Source organism: Balaenoptera musculus, chromosome 9 (assembly GCF_009873245.2).
Source record: "Balaenoptera musculus isolate JJ_BM4_2016_0621 chromosome 9, mBalMus1.pri.v3, whole genome shotgun sequence".
NCBI lineage: Eukaryota > Metazoa > Chordata > Mammalia > Artiodactyla > Balaenopteridae > Balaenoptera > Balaenoptera musculus.
Genome location: NC_045793.1, coordinates 63,302,815 through 63,323,400, shown reverse-complemented (window position 1 = coordinate 63,323,400; position 20,586 = coordinate 63,302,815). Strand labels below are relative to the sequence as shown.

Genomic DNA, 20,586 nt, shown 5'->3' with positions numbered 1-20,586 from the left:
CAAAAAAATCAACCAATTTCCCTGCCACCTGATATATTTTTCACCCAGACAACACTTTCATTAAGGAGGAAATAGCCGCCAACAATTCAAAGCCAGATGGAAATCAACTTCACACAAAGAGGAGCCACAAACTTAATGGCTTTCTGGGGAAATACTGCTGAGAAAGTTGGAGCAATTCTAGTTCTCTCCTTCTAATACTGAAAGCTGTTTCCCCAAAACTGTCACTAGAAGGCCCCAGACCAGTATAATCCTCCTGGAAGTGAGTAGAAGTGCGACCCACCCAAGCGCTTTCCACACACCCAGAGAGCTGCTTTCCTGGTCAGTGGAGAGTTGACTATTTCAGGGAAATGCCTGGAGTAGTAGCAACTTCTCCTCTCACAGAGCCCTGGAATAGGTCTTGAGACTGATGAATTCTCATTTTGTGCTGCTGGGGCACAGGCTCCTTCAAAAATCTAGGTTTAATCCTTTATCTGGAAGGCTGATCTAGGGCACAAGAGTCAGGAAATTCAGTGGGATTGGGTAACTTATAGTACTGCCTCCAAGAACTGACCTTAACAGAGAACACTGAATCACTGCTGTGAGGTAGTTAATGTGCTTTTCTTTTCAGGAATAAGCTGAAATTAATTAAAATGTTCAGTGGTCAGCTGGCTTAATTTTCAAAGAATGGGAAGTACACATACCTAGTCCAAAGGATAGACATTGGTGATCTCTTTCCTGCTACTTTTCCCTTAGCTTCCACATTTCTTAACAGCTACCTTCATAATGAGTGGAATTCACCCAAACAGTCTGGCTTCTAACAGTGTAGAGGTAGTATTCCATGAATATATTAACCATGCTTTAATCTCTATTAAACAATTGGTATGGAATTCATACTTTCAGGATACCCTAAATTCGAGGGAATAGATGAATCAAAATGTTAAGCACAAGTTTTAGAAAGAACTTTCCATTTTTGCCCATATCGGTTAAAAAAGCGACTAGATTATTAGCAAATTAATTTCCTAGCAAAAAATGGTGGGAACTAAATTGGAGGACAAGGGGCCTCTTCTCAGAATAGACTGTGGATGTGTGACTTGATCACAGTAGCATCATGCAACCTCTCAGCAGAATATCTGGACTCAGTTTCTGAGTAACGTTTTTGTTAACATGCCCTGGGAGTGCTCATTTTACTTAATTCTTGACTCTGAAAATTGCCACAGGTAAGCCCCCAAGCAGGACACCTCTGCCTTCTGCTGGGAGGTGCCCTCCCTGTGTGCCCATGCCTGTCCTTCAGCTCATAACTCAACTTAGGACCCTCATTCTTCTGATCCAGAAACCACATTTCCCTAGATTATCCAGTGTGTGCTTCAATTCTGTTAAAATGCTATTATCTGTTACCCCATTATATCATACTGAAAATATCCTGCAATCAGTCCAGAACTGACAGGAGAATAAAGATTGCAGGACTTTTTTATTTTTAACAAGTATTATTACACTATAAGTTCCTCTCCTGCTGAATTCAGAATTTTAAATCTGCAATTCAATAACATTCAGTAAACAGAAGATTTCCTTGCCTTTTTTTTTTTTTTTTTCCCAATGATTTCCCACTCCCCTGCATTTATGGCTGGAGTTAGCCCTGTGGTGATTTTTGAGTATCCTAGCTAATATGCTTCAGGAGGTAACTTTGCAGACACATCTCTAATTAACTTTCCATTGAAGTATTAAAATAAGCTTCTAGTTTGAAACAGGACAGACCCATCTCTCAAAGCACAAAAAGACTCAAAATTCTCAAACTAGAACAGGCATTCAAAGAACCCTGGGCCAAGAAACATACTGTGAGAACATTCACCTAAATACAGGCTGGGAACTGTGGCTTAAATATGGAGCATTGATCTGCCGGATAGAGAGTTATTTTTCATTTTAAAAAAATATCTTCTCAAAACTGGGAGTATTTAAGGTATGTCTCTATAAGCAGAAGCCTAAATATTGTTGCATAGGAGATACCTAAACAAATCTGGATCCTGGAACATAATGTGTGATTACTCCTTGGGAAATATAACTCGGATTCGAGGGGCTTAAAGAGAAAGGTGCACTGTGGTATCAGCTATGAGGTAATGTACAGAGTGCCCCTGTCACTTAACTTGTGGTGTGAGTCCATAAGGACAAAAAAATTATTCATTAAACTCCTCCCTGGATTGTGGCAATTCAAGGGGAAAAATAAAATAATGGTTCTGCCACCCCTGCCTTTTTGGAGTGTAACTTGAAGCATCTCCTGACAACCTGCAGGCATCTATTGCAGTTTCTTGCAAAGGTCTGGGATGTTTTGGGGTGCAGCTCCAAACAAATGATAAATTCAGTTACTGTTTCTGGTATTTAACAAAATAGATGGAGAAAGAAGCTTTGACCACTTCTTGGTCTGTCTCATTGCCCCAGAGACTTAATCAAGGGTTTCTACTTATTTACTTGCTGAAATCCAACCTGTCCTGACTGCCCAATTCACCCTTCTAAATTCATTTCCATGGTAAAAGTCAGCTTCTTGCTCCTCCAGGAAAACAGTTTGGGATTTTGCCGACAAATAACCGTGGGACTGCAATCCCTGGAAATACTGCCTTGGGTCACAGCCACCAGCCTTTTGTTTTTGTGGTGCGTGTGGTTTCTAATCCCCGACACACAAAACAACTTTAGATGGGAGAGAAAAAGAATGGACTTCTAAATCGCCTTCTCTATTTTATTGTTCACATTTTGTATTGTTTTGAGTGAAATTGGAAAAATTGTCTCCTTTCTCTGTATTGCCAAAAGGCATTCAGGTAATGAAGTCTGTAACTAAACGGTAATTGAATCAGCATAATTTTCACACTGAATGGTTTTCAAATGCTCCCAGTTTACAATTAAAGGAGAATTAATGCGCTTGTTGTTGAGAACGCAGCGCATTAGAATAAATCCAGCACTGTTGTTGTAATGAGTGGAAAACGGTTTAACTGCCAACAAACACATTTAAAATTTAACACAACGTATTGATTTCACTTCTACTTTTGACAGATTATTTTCCAGACTATCGAAATACTTGTTCCAAGCAATAACTGCACCACAGCCGCGAGGTTTTGCCATGTGTGAGCACAGTTCAAGGACGTTAAGAACAGTCCTGAGGTTCAGGTCCTGCGTAAAGGTATGCAGAGGAGAGGGGCAGGAGGGTTTCCATGGTCAAGGGAATCTTTAATATTCTCCCTCTGTAGCTTTCACTTTGGGTCCCTCCCCCTTCTTTCAACAAACAATTTCTATATTTCCTCTGGCCAAACTTTCTGCCCTGCTTCTCTAAGCTCTCAATGTCAGTGGGTCTACTGGACACAGGTGGGGGCAAGAATGATTGAAGATGAGAAATGGGAAGGACACTTTTTGCAGTGTGTCTGCGTTCTAGCCGGGGAAGGCACAGACTTCGGTAACGGAGTCAGAAAGGCCGTTCTTTTGGATTGGCTGCCCGGGCTTTCACCTGTTTACCCCAAGGTGTCCTGTAGGCGAGGACACTGACGCGCAGCGCCCTCTGGCGTCCGCGGCTACCATGGTCAGGCGATAAAGGTGCAAACACACGCAACACTGAGGGTTCTTGGATTCCAGCTGAAACCCGCTTACACACATACCCTTACATTCATATTCACACACACGTATACATACACATTCATTAGCATATACAGAGTTCACACAACTAGCAGCCCTGCAGTCACAGGCACCAGGGCAAACAGCTGGGAAACGCTCTCAACTGCAGGGATGGCAACACTTTTGCTCCAAGGATTGTGGGTTCTGAAGCCCTTGGGCTTGAGACGGCACCGCTCACCCCATTCCCGTTTATTCAACCCATCATGCCGCCCCAGCGCTTCTTGCTCCTAGTCGGAACACATAGAGCCCTCAGCGCGCTCCTGCGGCCCAGGGGTACGTTATGGGGTTCTGTGCACTGAGCACAACTTCACCAGCAGGATAAGACTGTCCCTGGCCCTCCCTGGAGTCAGACCCGAGAAATTGCGCTCTCGGTCTTGGCTCCGCGCGGTGCCCACAGCTACCAATCCACCGCCACCACAATAAAGTGCTTCCCTCAAAACCCCCCACCCCAGCCCGGCCCACGCAAACCCCAGTTCTAACAGTGGGCAAAGTCCGGACCTCAGAAAACTCGGCACAAGGTCTGCCACTCCCTAATAAGGGGCTCAGCACTGGAACTGGGGTTTGGTTATTTGGTGGAAAGGAGAGATTGGGAGGAGAGGGAGGGGAGCCTCTATATGTTTGCTGGAGCATCTCTGACCCAACTCCATCTGGACGCTTGTGGGGCTCCTAGATAGTTAAACTTGTCCTGTCTGAACCCTACAAGTCGAACAAAGTTACCTGCACTTCTTTATGTGCCGCATCTCCAAACTGGGGGTTAGGTGCGTGGATTTACTTTCAAAGTCAGGGACCTGGGCAGATTCATTGCTTTCCATTCTCCACCTCCATTTCCTTTCGTTTAAACTCTGGATGAACTAATGAGAGTTCCCTGTCTTCCACCCCTTCTCTTTGCCTTCTCTCCCCATAGAGCATCCCGTCCAGCTATCTCCTCGGTTTCTGGATGTCTAGGGCGCCCTAGACGCGGTTTAGAATCACCCGCAGGAGAGGGGGCACTGGAGCAGGAAACGAGGGTGGGAACCCCGGAAAATCCCACAGGGATCGGGAGACCAGTTTGCCAAAGTTGTTCCGACACCGTCGCTAGGAACGTCGCTCTCGCTGAACTGGCGGTCTCACCCTCCTCCCGCGCGCCCCCAGTTGCCTGGCCTTGCGACCAGGGTGTGATTGCGGGGGGGCGGGATTGGCAGCGACTTACCAAGTAGACGGTGGGCTGCAAGAGGAGAAGCACGTACCAGCACGTAGCCTGCATCCTCCCGCGTCTCAAACTTCCTCGGCGGTGCCTTCGCTGAGTCTTTGTTCCTTCAAAAACATAGATCCACCTGACATCCACTTTACAGAGCAAGGAGCGCTCTCAGCAGCCTAGATACAAATGAAATTAGACATCCCATGACCACGCGGGCAAGGTTAGGCTTGGCAACCAAGCGCGGAAAGGGGGTCGTGGCGGGAGGGATGGACCAAAAAAAACCCGGAGGTGGGGGAGGCAGGAAAAATTGAAAAGCGAGCAAATCCAGCGCCTGAAACCCGCGAGCGCGCGTTCCGCAGGCAGGCGGGCAGGAGTGTTGGAGGATGAGGGGCTCCTTGCGCCCTACGCTGCTCGGGTGCGAGTTCCCGGGAGGTGGAGCCAGGAGGTGGCGGGGCACACAGAGCCGCGTGCAGGCTGGTTCCGAGCCCAGTTGTCTCTGGCAGCGAGACCTGCCCTAGTGTTTGATGGCCGGGAGGCTCGGACTAAAGGCGGTGGCTGGTTCTTCGCCAGCCCTGGCAGTGCTCACACACGTACACACCAGCAGAGAGAGGTGGAGAGAGAAAGAGAGAGGGAGAGCGAGCGAGAGATATTGAGCGAGGGGGGCGCGGGAAGAGGAAGGGGTAGGTAGAGCTGACCAGGATTAGGTACCGGGTATCTCCACGCGTTTGGTGCGATGGGGGTGGGGAAAGTGAATGCAATTTGCATATAGGAAAGCCGGGTTCAATTCACCCATTCGAGCGCCCTGCACACACAGAGATACCACGCGCATACACACGTACTACTTTTTTCGAGAGAAGGAGCACAGCCAGTCGCTAACTTCTAGAGTGGAAGCCTGCCCGGTCTGTGAGGGTCACCCCTCAGGCTCACTCTGTCTTCCAACCAGTGGCCTTCCCCGCTGCCCCTTCCTGCTGCCCCACTACCCCACCCCAAGGTGTCCCCCATATCGGGACTGTGGAGGCGGAGGGTACGTACCGCACAGGACTGGGGGCGAATCCGGCAGGCAAGGACCGCTCTGCGAAGGCTCCATGGAGGAGCTACTCGGGCCTGGCGTCTCCGGCGTCCCGGACATGCCCTCCCTGGCGCTTCACCTCCATGCTCGGGCGCGGACCGGTCCCGCTGCCTTGCCCAGCCTCGGCAGAGTCCGCGTCCCAGTGCCCGGGTCGCGCTCAGGATTGGTTCCGCGGGAGCCTAGGCTTGGCACAGTTGGATTCACGGTGCAGGAAACTTAAGAGGCAAGAGAGGGAGGGGAAGTAGAGGGGAAAAGCGAGGAAGAGAGAAAGGGAGGGAGAAAGAGAGGGAGGGTGAGAAGCGAATGCGCCGGGCTACTGCACCGGACAGACCGGGACTGCCCGCGTTGGATCTGGGACGAGCGGTCCGAGGCTCGCTGCTTCCCGAGGCTGCCGAAGGATGGTAGAAATGACTTAAGGGGAGGAGACTGGGCAAGTCCTCAGGACTTGAACTTGAGAGATAAGACACTGGCCTTTCGGAAGAAAACAGCCACACGGCAGGCGCAAGCAGTCCGAGTTTCAGAGGGAGGGGTGGGTGAGCAGAGCCCCGAGGATCCTGGCGCACCCAGCAGCTGTACCTCTACCGGCGGCACTGAGAAGCCCGAGAGCCACTCCGGAGCGGAGTCGCAGGCTCTATCCGTGGTCCTGCCCGGCCACTGGGGGACGCTCTGGAGTGCGCTGGGGTTCTCGGCGCCGGTGCCGTGGTGCTTTCTCCGTAGGTCCACCGCTCGGCTCGCCTACCTTCCTGACTCGGGCAATTACACCGGCACGTGGGCGAACGATTCCTCAGACACCAATTAATACCCCGTGTAAATGGATCCCGCTCCTAGGCTCTCGGCGGGCTGGGCCCGCAGGGAGAAGTGGCTCCTGCGATGTCTCTGGTGGCCGCAGTGCACCCTTCCCAAGGGTCGTGAGGAGGACTGCGACCGCCAGAGGAGTGGCGGGAAGCGTAGTGGGGCGGTGCGTAGGGCGGAGACGGGCGCAGGAGGGTGCAGGTCTCCCCAGCCCGCCTTGGGCGCCTACGCGGGCGGACCTGTAGCTGGGAGGCCCGAGACCCGGGCGCTGCGGACCGCCAGCCATTCAGCGCGCGACAGCCGAGAGGACTGGGCGACCTTGCGCGCTCGACTCCTAGCCGTGGGCTGGGCAAGGCGGGGGTGCGGCCTGGGAGTGGAGGTGGGGTGATGGGGGATGCTTCCAGCCTTTGCCACCTCCCTCGCTCCTAAAACCTCTTCCTCAACCAGTATCTCCCAGTCTCCACCTCTTTGCTCTGAGTCTCACTGTCTCTGTTTTTCTCAATCTCTCCCTTGCTGTCTCTATCTCTCACTCTCTTTTCTGTATCCTCTGTCTTTCTTGTACTCCATGCCTGTCCCTCGGCGTCTTTCTACCTCTTTCTGTGTCTCTCTCAGGATTTCTGACCCTCTCCGTCTCTGTATATCTGTGTCTCTATCTCACCCTCGCCATTCCCTCTCAGACCCTGTCCTTGTCTTCTCCCCTTCACCCTGTCCATCACACAACCCTCAGGCCAGCTTCACCCGTATCCGGTGAGATCCCGGGACCAGGCCCTCTCTGCCGGCGGGGAGGCCAGAATCTCCTGAACGGGTCCAGACTCAGTCCACAAGTCGGAGCGGACATTTTTCTTCCTCCTACCTCACCTGTTACCTCTCCAAGCCTGCCCTTCGCTAGTGCCTGGCCTGGAATTGTGCACTCTGTGGGATGGCAATTCTATATAAGTGTTGGTTTGAAATTTATCTCAGGAGCCCCAGTTAGTGACCATCAAAATAGAACTGTGATTTTCAATGAGTCCTGGGGAGTCCTTTCCTCCAGCATGGCTATTGGACACCTCAGGCTCTAGTGTTTCTGCTCAGGTCAGTCGGGGCCCAGACACAATGTACCCTCTACACAAGAGGGTCTCCCCCAACCACAGGTTGAGTTCCCCGAGGGAAAGCTGGTAACCCCCACTCCCCAACAGAGCAGTGACAATCAGCAGAACCACCCTTTGCTAGAGCAAATGCAGAAGGAGCCTTGCTGAGACCTTGGCCTGGAATCAGACCTCCAATTTAGATCCCCACTGTAGGACATACCTGCCAGGCACTTCCAGGCCTACACGCTCCCTTCCAAGCTAAAAATAGCTCTTCAAAGAGCAAGCTCTTCTAATCTCCAAAGTCGTACTCTGCCTCTGTGACCTCCTGGAATTCATTGGGGCATATGCAGAGTAAAGCAGTGAAGCACATTTTCTAATTGGGACTCTGAAAATGCACTTTAGAAAAAAATACACATTTATATAGAGCATAGTTGCAATGTTATCTTGGCTATCTTCACTTCCCAGGTTTTTCACGCTCTTAAAAAGCTTCAAGAAGAAAAAAAAAGTACCCATATCTGAGGCTGAGGGTCAAAGTAGGGCAAAGGAAGCTTTGTCTGATTCCACCCTTTGGGATTCAGCAAGCCACCCTAAAATTGATCCCCACTTGTACATTAGCTCCCAGCCCTCCACTGCTGGCATGTGGAGCTGGAGTGAAGGCTGCCCACAATGCTGCCCTCTGCCCACAGGCCCAAGTTTGGTGCCCTCCGAGCTGAACTTGCATCTGACCCTTAGGGAAAAAGGAGAAAGAATCAGGCCAGCTTCCGGATAGAACAAGTTCTTTTTCTAAACCTTACTTCAAAAACATTCTCCCTCTAGGGCCATTTAGCCTTAAAAAATTACTGCTTGTGAAACAGAAAGACGATCAAGGACCTTAAAATCTCTGTCTGAATGGGACTGATTATTGAAGAAAAGCACCACAGGCACCTAGTAATGGGAACTGGTCTGACACTTTGTTCTATGACACAGGGTGCCAAAGAGCTTTTGATGGTAATGACCTGAGACCTTCTGCCCTGACATTCAACTCTCATGGATCCTACAAGACCCTTGGCCTGGGATATGAAACAACAGTGGATTGTCATTTTTGTCTCTTTGTAGGAGTCTTCATTTCCTGTAGTACTCAATCAGAAAAGGACACTAAGCCAAGTAACAATGAAAAACTTATTATTGTTTCTGCTAAACCTCTCCGATTTTAATAACGTAACGTTGGTGGAGTGGGGGCAGGGGAAAGAAGGATGGCTGCTTTACCTTCCTTCTTTCCTATCATTTGCTTTAAAAAGAACTAAAAACATTAAGGGCATGATTCTCATACGTTCTTCTGTTTAAAGTAGTACGCTACTCTAAAATGCACTCTTAGAATTCATCCACAATCAGCCTTACCAGGATAGAACAAAAGTGTGATTATCTTTAAGAAGTATAGTACTCATGCCATTTTTTTCAGACTTTAGTCGTGTTGAGAATCCTTTCAGAAATCACTCTCTAAATTTTGTGTGATGCAATTTCATACACATATAAATTCAGCATGAATTATAGCCACAGTAAAACACAGTCCTCTGCCCTTGGCTTTTCCCCAATCTACCTGATCCAATCTGAACTGAATATTATAAAGCAATAATATATGCTTATCTCCAAGAAATATATTTTTAAAAGAACTAAAATGGGCTGACCTCAAAAAGGAAACAGTGATACTAAACAAATTTCCTGATAATTAAAACCAGAACAAATTAAAATTAGAATTCATGTGAAATAAAATGATAATCCTGTTAACTGTAATTAGCTGTTTTGGTTGATTTGTTTCAGTTCATTTGTATGATTCTCTTTTTCTGAGTGGGAGAAGGAGGACAGGAGTTAAAAGTTTGAATTATCTTGGGGCTGGGAAGAAGCAAGAAAGAGATTAATTTTGAGTTCTACAAAACTCTGCCCTAAAATGAACCTGTCTTTAAAATGCATGAATACCATCATCTTTTACCCAAAATCCAAGTAAATATGTTGTTATGAAGCACCCAGCTGTGGTCTTGCTTAAGCTGCAGGCCAAATTAAATCACTTTGTACATAGTAAGTGCATTGTACCTATTTTTCCCCTAATAGTGCCAAAAACTTACAAAGCATGCATTATCTGTCTGCCTTGACCACAGTATAACCTGGTATTTACATGTGGTATGACCTTGGGAAAGTACCTGAAGATTCCCCTGACCTCCGAACCCTCCCCTATATAATAAGAAAGTAGGGTTAGATGATGTCTAAAGTGCCTTCCAGTTCTAAAATAACTTTATTTTGTTTTTGTATGATTAAATGTGAAGTCATCTCAGGTTTAAAAAATTTACTTCACAAATAACAATTTTATAATGTATTATGATTTTCAAAAATATTAATAATTTAAAAGAATATATTCTGTTCAGTGCATTTCAAAGATTTTAAGTCAAGCGTGTTTGTAGGTTTGAGTTCAAGGCCTTTTGGGGACATTCCTTCTCTGCCCCATCCTCATACCCTTTCTTCTAGGTCAAAGGTTGGCTCTATTGTATTAATTATATAATTTTTCATATAAATTGTTCTGCACATGTTTTTGATGTCATTGATTTATGAGACTCTACACTCAGAGTGGCATCTTTATTATACATATGAATATTTATTTAAAAGACCCAAAGCCATTTCCACTACTTTTGCAGAATTCTTGAATGTCACTCAGGACAATTAAGAACCCCCAGGCCCCTCCACACCCCAAGATATTTTGCTAGTGGAAGGAAGGAAGTATCATCTGCAAAGTGATTTGATATTTGAATGTAGTAGAACTTGGTTAATAACTATGAGGCATGTGTGCTAAATTACCTTTACAAGAATGCTTTAATAACAAGATCATTGGACTAGAGAGAAAAAATAGCCGACAAGCTCTGGAATTTAAAAATAAATAAATTTAAAGGGAATCAAAAAGCTTTACATAGAAGGCATTTTCTTTTTCTAGAGGTAATTTATATGCTCAGTCTTTGTAACCATATTTCATTTATTCTGCTAGGTGAGGACAGAAGGTTCTCAAAGGTAGGGTAGTTTTAATTATACTCACAGACTTTAAAAAGAAAATGAACACAACAAGAGAAATTGAAGAAAATCAGCGTTAAAAACGCGGTTGAGGGACTTCCCTGGTGGCGTAGTGGTTAAGAATCGCCTGCCAATGCAGGGGACACGGGTTCGAGCCCTGGTCCGGGAAGATCCCATATGCCGCGGAGCCACTAAGCCCATGCACCACAACTATGGAGGCTACACTCTAGAGCCCGTGAGCCACAACTACTGAGCCCGTGTGCCACAACTACTGAAGCTCATGTGCCTAGAGCCCGTGCAACACAACAAAGAGTAGTCCCCACTCACCACAACTAGAGAAAGACCGAGCGCAGCAACGAAGACACAACGCAGCCAAAAGTAAATAAATAAATAAATAAATAAATAAATAGCTAAATTTAAAAAGGCAGTTGAATGTAAAAGATGGGAAGATTGGGGTCATCGTCCAAAAATCATAATTAAAAATTTTTTAAAATACTGTGACTAAGCAAACCTTCGCATTATAATCTAATTACAGAAACTCTTCATGGTGGTCCCTCCAAGGATTATTAATTGACGGTTCTCTAAAGCAGAATCATTAAAGATAAAAAACTTGGTAACCAGTGTTCTGTTAACAAAGTGAAATACAGTATATGCTTTCAGCCAGGAAGAACACTAGGACTCTGAACCACGTTGAAATGGAAGAAATTATGAGGAAAAAACTGCAAGCTCTGTGGTTACCTGAAAATCAGAAGCAAGTCTGAAAATGCATATTTCATCTCCATAATCTAAAGTATGTGGATATTTTGAAACATACATGTTTTTTCAGCTTTTATTCTGATTTGGCAACATAAAGACAGAACTTAAAAACAAGGTGATTTATACAGGCAGGGAACAAATGGCCCCCTCAGCCCTAAGATCCTAATGATAAGAATGTCTTGGATTAGACATCTTTTAAATAAGAGATATCACAGGGATGCAACAACTCTCTCAATTTCCCTTTTTAACATCAAATTAATGAAAACAACTACACCAGAATTTCACCATAATTAACTTCAAGGTTATGCCATAAAAATCACAAAATATTACATTTTTCTGCTTCCTCTGGCTCTAATAATAAAATGCTTTTGATAAAATTCAAAGCAAAATGGTCTAACATCAAATTTTGTATTAAACTGGTAGTAATTTCTCCAAGCTCCATAGATTTCAATAGGATAATAATGCCTACCATTTACTGAGTACCAGGGACCATACCCTGGGTTCTATTTACATTATCCACTGTTTCCCTAGTGATTCTGTGAGCGTCAATCTGCAATTTAGTTTTAAAAGGAAACCTCTCAGGTTAGATAAGATCTCCTTCTTCACACTGGTTCTCCATGGAGGCCAACTTAAAACAAATCTCAGCATCACTGGACCATTCATTCCCACCCTCTCCATCTCGTAAATCTCTTCTCTAGTCAGTACCACCATCCTCTCTCCAAATTTTTCAACTAACTCTCTAACCATTCCTTCTCAGATTATCTACATGCTGCTCATCTTCATATATTAAACACTCGTGCTTCTCAAGTCTCCATCAGTAACTCTCTTTGTCTCTTTTCACTCTGATTAGACAATTCTGCCTATTTCCACAGTTTTATTTTTTACTTAACACCCAATGACCAACAGGTTCATAAGTCCAGCTCTGATATTTTTCTTGACCCAGCTATTCAATTGTCTGTATGTCCTAGAGATAGATGTCCTAGAGATACTTAGAATTAGCATGCCTAAAGCTGAACACATTATATCACTATGTTACATGCATATCCTGTTAGTTGGTGTGACAGATTCTGGAGTTCTCTACTTATAATATGATTAAGCCCATGCCCTTTGCCAAGTGACCTCTCATTGAAGTGGAGGAATATACCTCCCCATATATGCAAATTTTCCTCTTTTTCTCTTCCCTTTCTTTTCCTTCCTTCCTTTCTTTCTTTCTTTCTTTCTTTCTTTCTTTCTTTCTCTCCTTACTTCCTAGGAAATCCATCTTTAGGATTCCTTTTAATCCTAATCAGAGCCTTCAAGAGGTATAGCATGTTCCTACCTGATCCTCTAGCCAGCAGAAGAATAGCAGACACCAGGTAAAAGCTGCATCCTTCAGCATGGGTCCTGAAATGAAAAAACACATGAAGCAGACCAGAACCTGACCCGTGATCTGGATCACAGCCACCATAGCTGACTTGTAGCCCCGCAGATCCAAAAGTAAGAAATAAATATTTGTTGTTTAATCATCAATATTTGGGGATTAGTTGTTTTACAGCATTATCATGGTCAAAGCTGATTAATTGGTGACACCACTACTTCACTGAAAACCTAAGAATTAGATGTCTTTATGCCATCTTTTTGTTTCCTACACATCAAAAATAAAATACCAGCACCTCTCAGTTTTTTACCTAATTATCTCTCATATCTCTCCTCCCTTCTCTGTTTCTACTCCTGCTACTGACTCAGGTTCATATCATCAGTCATCTGGTCTATGGCAATGGCCTTCTAACTGGTCTCAGCCTTTTGAGTTTCTACCTCCATACAGATGCCCTCTTCCGTGCCACCATAAAGCTACAACAAAAATGTGTTCACATCACACACTTGTTTAAATCTTTTCACAACTTCCCACTGCTTACAGAATCAAGTCAAACTCCTTAGCTCAGCACAGAACACTGCTTTTGAGCAGGCCTCTATCCACTCATCCATCTCCATGTCCTGCCCCCTGGCCCCTGCTTGACTTCATACTTCACATTCATCAGTTACAGGATCCTTAGAACTTCTAAATGCACAACTGTATGTCTCAACCTGGGGCCTCTGCACCTTCTTTCCTTTGCTTTGAATTCTCTCAATTCAACCCCTATATGAACTCTTAATCTTCCTATATACCTCTGTTCAGAGATCACCCTTCATCCTCTCCACTTTTCTCAGAGATCTGTACACCAAAACATATTATTAATCATTTACACCATGCTGTTTAAATCTTCTCTACTGGACTGTGTCATTCACTTTTGTACCCCTTGCCTACCTTGAACTGGACTGAGCTGAGCTTTCAGCCACACTTGGAAAGCACAGTGTCCAGAAAACAGCCTAGTGTACCTCTTGCAAGAGAGCACATCAGAGGCTCTGGAATAGCAAGTCTTCATCTATGAAGTGCTCAAATATGCATAATTGGAAAAAGTTTCAGGCAAATCTCAGCCTGGTGAAATGAGTGAAAGGAATAGGACCAGAGTGGGAGGCTTAGGACCGAAGACAGAAGCTCCCTCACCCTAAACACCCTCTAACATTCTTCTCAGAACCAGGGGCTAATGAGAAATTTAGTCTGAATGGATTACTCTATGACTGACTCATTAACCCTTCTCATTTCCAGGGCCAAGCATGACATGGTACCCCAAAATCCCCAGATGTCCATAAATTCTAGTTTCATTCTGCATTAATACACCGCAAATTCTGTATCACATTTCAGTAGTATCAGACCCTGCCTTAACCCCTCCACCTTTAGCACCAGATAAATGAGAGAAGGGGAGTTAGAGAGAGGGGAGTTCAAGAAAGGAAAATGAACACCTTATCATAACTACCACCAGCTTTGGATCTGGTAAATGGGATTAACTAGACCCATAGGAAAATAGGACTCTTGGCTTTATGGCTCTGAGCTTCTGAATGAATCTGGCAGAAAGGAGAACTGTGAAGCCCGTGGTCAAGAAAATACACTAGCACTTTTTCCCATCACAGTTAAATTCCTGACATCATAGTCACCTGTGGCTCCTGCTTCATGATCTCTGAGGTCTCACTAAGCACCCCTGAATCATATTTCCATCCCTGCATTGATAGGGCTCTAAAGTAACCTGTAGCCTACATTTAACTGAATTCAATAGCCTTTCTCAATTTTTACATCATCAATTCTCCACAAAACCATCCTTCTCAGGTTTCTTTTCAGCCTCTCTGAGTGTTCCTTTTTGTCTCCTATGCTGGTTCCTCTGAGTAACTCTCCCCAAACTGTCAGTTTTCTAGTTTCAAGCCTCCCCTTTGAACCTAAACTACAGCCTAACATCTTCAGCAACCAGAGGGTATCGTCATTCAAATGTCCTACAGTTGTCTGACACTAAATGTACAAGAGTAAACTCACTAATACTCCCAACACGCCCCCAGCACACACACAAAGTCCTATTCACAGTTACCCTAATTTCATTAGTGACACCCAAGTTTTCTTTGCACACAGCCTTTAAACCTCAGAATTAGCTCTCACTGTTTTCGTGTATGTCTCATAGATCAGTCATGCACATTATCTTATCACGTCTTCCTTCAGAATATCTCTTTCACCCACCTCCTTACAACCACTCTAGATCAAGAGTGGTCTAGATCTAGATCTAGATCTTCATCATCTCATATCTGGACAGCCGCCTTCTAAAATGTTTTCCCTGGCTACATTCTTTCCCAAGTCCCATTAATCTCACTACTGTGAGCACCATAATGGTAGGGACTATGCCGTATTCACCTTTGTACTCCCAGCACCTAATATGGTGCCAAACACATAATAGATGCTTAATAAATATTTGCCTGATGCATGGATTAAATTCCTTATACCACCTCCAGATTATTTCTTTTTTTTTTTTTTTAAAGCTTTCCTTTTTTTAGTTAAATTTATTTATTTATTTACTTTTAAATCTGTTTTTGGCTGCGTTGGGTCTGCACTGCTGTGCGGGCTTCTCATTGCAGTGGCTTCTCTTGTTGCAGAGCATGGGCTCTAGGCCCACGGGCTTTAGTAGTTGTGGCACACTGGCTTAGTTGCTCCGCGGCATGTGGGATCTTCCCGGACCAGGGCTCAAACCTGTGTCCCCTGCATTGGCAGGCAGATTCTTAACCACTGTGCCACCAGGGAAGTCCCCGGATTATTTCTTAAATAACACATTTGCCCTGTTATTCCATTGCACACCAAAAATAAATAAATAAATAAAAGTTCTTTTATTTTCCCATATATAGAGAGGGCTATTTTATGTGTTCACTTATTTTTTCCAATAAACCATTTCTTCAAGAGAATCCTCACTCAGACACATGGTAAGTAAAACAGAAACTCAAAGCTTCCCTGGTTGAGTCTGGGAGAGATTGCTTAGATCCGCATCTGTAGACTCTCCACTCCACCTCCTCTCCTTTGTTCCATCCCCAAGCAATCCTAGATAACTGTCCAGGATACTGTAAGACAGTAGTTTCCAAACCTTAGTTTGCTTAATTTTCACCTGGAGGAGGTTATTAAAATGTGCATTACTGGCCCCACTTTCAATTACAATTTATTGGTCTGGGCTTTCACCCTGAAAAGGATGCATTTTAACAGCATCCAGGCGATCCTGACGAACCCTGTCAGAAGAATACACTTTGAGAAACCTTACTCTAGAAGCAGATGGATTGGAATTTTAAAACTCTATCTCACAGGATGACATCTGAACCTCTTGTGGTAGCAATTAAGGACTGCCGAAGCCTCAGGAAAAGATGAAAATTGAGTAAAGATTGAAGGAGGTGAAGGAGTAAGCCATGAAGATATTTGGAGTAAGAGCTTTCTGGGCATAAGGAACGGCAAGCGAAAAAAGCTGAGAAAGAAGTACAACCTCATATATTAGAGGAACAGCAAGAATGCCAATGTGTCTGGGGAAGAGTGAGCCAGGAAGAGATGGCAAAGAGATGAGGTCAGAGGTGACAAATTTGAGTAGCATCTGAAGGGCATTGGAAGGATTTGGCTTCATAAGTCCTTACAGAACGCTCTTACATTGAGCAAAGAAGTGACACATCTGACTGACATTTTAATGAGATTATTCTAGATACCATGTCAAAAACACCTTTAAGGGGAGAAAGAGGGGAATCAGGAAGAACAGTTAGGGACCATTGCAATAATCCAAGCAAGAGGCAATGATGACTCGGTGACATGGGTTGTGGTAGAAGTGGTGAAAAAAGAACCAATTCTGAATATATTTTGAAGGGAAAGATGACATAATTTGCTGATGGATTGAATGTGGAATATGAGACACACTGTTGTCTCCAGGTTTTTGCCCTGAGTACCCTGATTAATATGAAGAAGACTGTGAGAGAAGAAAGTAAGGCAGAGGGAGAAGAAAAATTGACAGCTGAGTTTCAGATATGTTAACATGTTAACTTTGAGATGTATATTAGACATCCATGTGGATGTATTGATATTATGAGTCAAGAATTCAGGGGAGGGACTTCCCTGGTGGTCCAGTGGTAAAGAATCTGCCTTCCTGTGCAAGGGATGCAGGTTCAATCCCTGGTCGGGAAGTTAAGATCCCACACGCCGCAGGGCAACTAAGCCCATGCGCCACAACTACTGGGCTCGCGCGCCTCAACTAGAGAGTCCACGTGCCGCAAACTACAGAGCCCATGCGCCCTGGAGTCCGCACGCCACAACTAGAAAGAGAAAAACCCGCCTGCCACAGCTAGAGAGAAACTCAAGTGCCACAGTGAAGAGCCCGCGCTGCAACAAAGATCCCGCATGCCTCAATGAAGACCCCACATGCCACAACTAAGACCCGACGCAGCCAAAAAAATACAGAAAATAAATCAAAAAAAAAAAAAAAAGAATTCAGGGGAAATTTGGGGGCTGAAAATATAAATTTAGATACTATTTATATAGAAGGTATTTACAGACATGAGATCATCAAGGGAATCAGTGTAGATGAAGAAGAAAAGAGTCCTTGAGCACTTCATTGTTAAGAGGTCAGGTGTGGGGTGGGTCCAGGGAAGCAGACTGAGAAGGAGCACTCAGTGATGTAGGAGGAAGCCAAGAAAGAGAAGTAGGCAACTCAAGCAAATGCTTTGATAAGTCAAGTAAGATTGGAAATGACCACTGAATTTAGAAATATGGAAATCTTTGGTGACCTTGGCAAGAGCAGTTTCAGTGGGTGGATGAGGGGGAAGCTGAGTGGAGTAGATTCAACAAAGAAATGTAAAGAGAGACAGTGTACACAGAGAGTATAGACCACTCGTGCAAGATGTTCTTCACCTCTCTTAATTTCCTTCTCCCTGAGTCTCTGTTCCATCTAGTACCAGTCTGCTCATTTTGGCATTTTATCATATCTCACCCTCAGTGATACTTAACTCCTCATTAGTTTATACCTTCTTTCTAACTAATTTGGAAGCTCTTAGTGGAGAGGATCAATAACTCCTTCTACATCTGCAACAACCCCCCTCAGGGCTTTGCACAATTCTGTGCCTACAGTGAGTATTCGAAAATATATGATGAACTACATAAATATTTCTCTAATGGCATTCTCTGCCGCCTTTTCTAACTCTTCTACCTGATTATAATTTTAAGCAGATTGTAGGTCAAATTTCTGATCCTCATTCTGACCTTTAGGGACCTTCATGAAATGGTTCTACCCAAAATGTATCTTTCAGCATTTTCTTATATAGCCCTCTGTTTCAGTCAGGATAATTTATAGACCATATCCTGAAAAGAGGAATTATTTTTACATGCCATTTTAACTATAATATTACCCTTGTCTGGAAATTCCTGCTCCATCCCAAGGGCTTTTCTACTCTCTGAAACTAACCAAGAAAGAACCCTAATCTCGTCTTTTGGTGCTCTTTGCTTTAACATATAGTTACTCCAGATTTTAGGCTTATCATCTGTACCTAAACATCATGATGTATCTTGCACTATCTACTGGATTCAAAAATTCTATTTTTATATACCTTCCACTTAAAAAAAATCTTAGACCAAGCTTAGCATTGTTTATTCTACCAATCAAATGGCACTTTCAGGATCAATGAAAAATCAAGTGAGAAAATAGAGCCACACATGAAGACACTTAATGAAGGATTAATATATATTAGAATGAGTAAATAAACAATGGATGGATGGATGGATGGATGGATGGATGAAAAGGGCTTTACACTGAACAATTATTTCATACATCATACATTATCTTCTTTAATCCTCTCAAGAGCCATAGGATGTTGGTAGTATATATTTTATAAGACTATGATGCAATAGTCTTAAAGAGGTTGACCTGCCCAAGGTTATACCAAGACATGGGACCTAAATCTCCAACTTTAGAATCCAGTCCTTTCCTCTTTCCACCATAGTTGCTTCCTAAATAAAAATATAAAACTACCTGATACCTAATTCAAATTTGTTTTCCAAGCCTTTTCACTTAGAATTGAAGATGTTTTGCTAAATGTTTTTCAACGAAATTATAATTCTTTAATTCTATTTTTTCCTCTTTAATAACATATGAACCAGTAGTCTTACAATTGGTTTGATAATTTAACTTAATAAAATATCAACAAAACAGCTCTTTAACAACTTCCTGCTTTTGATCCTTTCCACCTTGAAAGCTTATCAAACTACTACTGGCTCAAACAGTAATGATTTACAAGTCTGAGTTTCTGAAAATCAGGATTAAAATGTTCTCTGGGAATACATTTCCTCTTTGGAGTGGACTTCTTTTTGCCACAAGAACTTCCTCTCAGATTTCTGATCTTAAGAGAAAAATCAAAGAATAGTTTAGGGACTTCCCTTGTGGCACAGTGGTTAAGAATCCGCCTGCCAATTCAGGGGACACCGGTTTGAGCCCTGGTCCAGGAAAATCCCACATGCTGTGGAGCAACTAAACCCGAGCACCACAACTACTGAGCTGCGCTCTAGAGCCCGAGAGCCACAACTACTGAAACCCGCGCGCCTAGAGCCCATGCTCCGCAACAAGAGAAGCCACTGTGATTAGAAGCCTACACATCGCAACGAAGAGTAGTCCCCACTCGCCACAACTAGAGAAAACCTGCACACAGCAATGAAGCCCCAATGGAACCAAAAATAAAAAAGCAGAAACTAACACACCATTGTAAAGCAATTATACTTCAATAAAGATGTTAAAAAAAATACACTTAATAAAAAAGAAAAAGTTTATTAAGCAAGTGATTTCTGAGCCTAATATGAACTGCACACCTGAAATATAGTTCTTAAATGTTCCTTTTACTTCCCCAGTATGGGAACTCTTGTGAATTTTGAAAGCTTTCTTAACCCTCTTAGGTCATTGGGGCTCCATTAGAGATCTGAATGAATAATTACTAACAACTATCCCAACATTATTGAATCCTTCAAGGTTAGCAACAAAAGTCTGGCAATCTTATTTGCCTTACTTTTGGTCATGGGCTCTAAGAAAAAAAAAAAAAAAAAACTAAGAAGGAAAATTTACATGGCCACATACGATGCTATGAAGGAAATACATTCTCTGATGAGATGGACCAACTCCTTATGGCAGTCAAGGAGTTCACTCAGCATCCCAAGTGCCTGCCCAAGAGACCCTCAATCTGTAGCTTATATCCTAAAATCGTCATCTGTCCCAAAACTTGAAGTTACATTGAGATCTTCTAAGGAGTTGTATATAAAACCGAAGTGCTAATTTTTAATTTTTAAAATTATCTTTGACAAAGAAATATAAAATTGGAATAATTTAACTTAAATTTAACTGTATATTATTTTTCTCATTTTATATCATGATAAATTGTGAATCTGCAATGTAGAAATATTGGATTTTAGCTTCTACAATTCAAAATAAGATGAACTATATTAGATGTGTGTTAATTTTGTGAAACTGATATTCTATTTGACTATACTAAGATATTATTTTATCTTTAGACTATGTATCTTTATATTTTAAATCTCAAGTTTACTATTTCTACCTTGTATCTTAAGTTTCAGAATTAATTAATGAGAGAGAACCTTTCCAAATATTGCAGAAGAATTTGACAAATAAGCTGATTGAAACACTAGGTATATGCTTTCTTTTATCATTTTCAAAAAGAGA

The 20,586-nt window shown here is 43.5% G+C and overlaps 1 protein-coding gene across 4 annotated transcripts in view; it reads right to left on the bottom strand.

The window, feature by feature from the left end:
* The window catches only part of NXPH1 (neurexophilin 1), a 402,818-nt gene that overhangs the window by 278,325 nt on the left and 103,907 nt on the right, over positions 1 to 20,586 (bottom strand). For 2 of the 4 annotated variants that reach the window (XM_036864560.1, XM_036864562.1), the window contains one exon: positions 12,837 to 12,901. In XM_036864560.1, the coding sequence (XP_036720455.1) occupies positions 12,837 to 12,901 (65 nt within the window). Of the gene's footprint in view, positions 1 to 4,816; positions 4,981 to 5,836; positions 6,256 to 12,836; positions 12,902 to 20,586 lie in introns of those variants that run through there. The other 2 variants (XM_036864561.1, XR_005021334.1) reach the window with 2 other exon arrangements.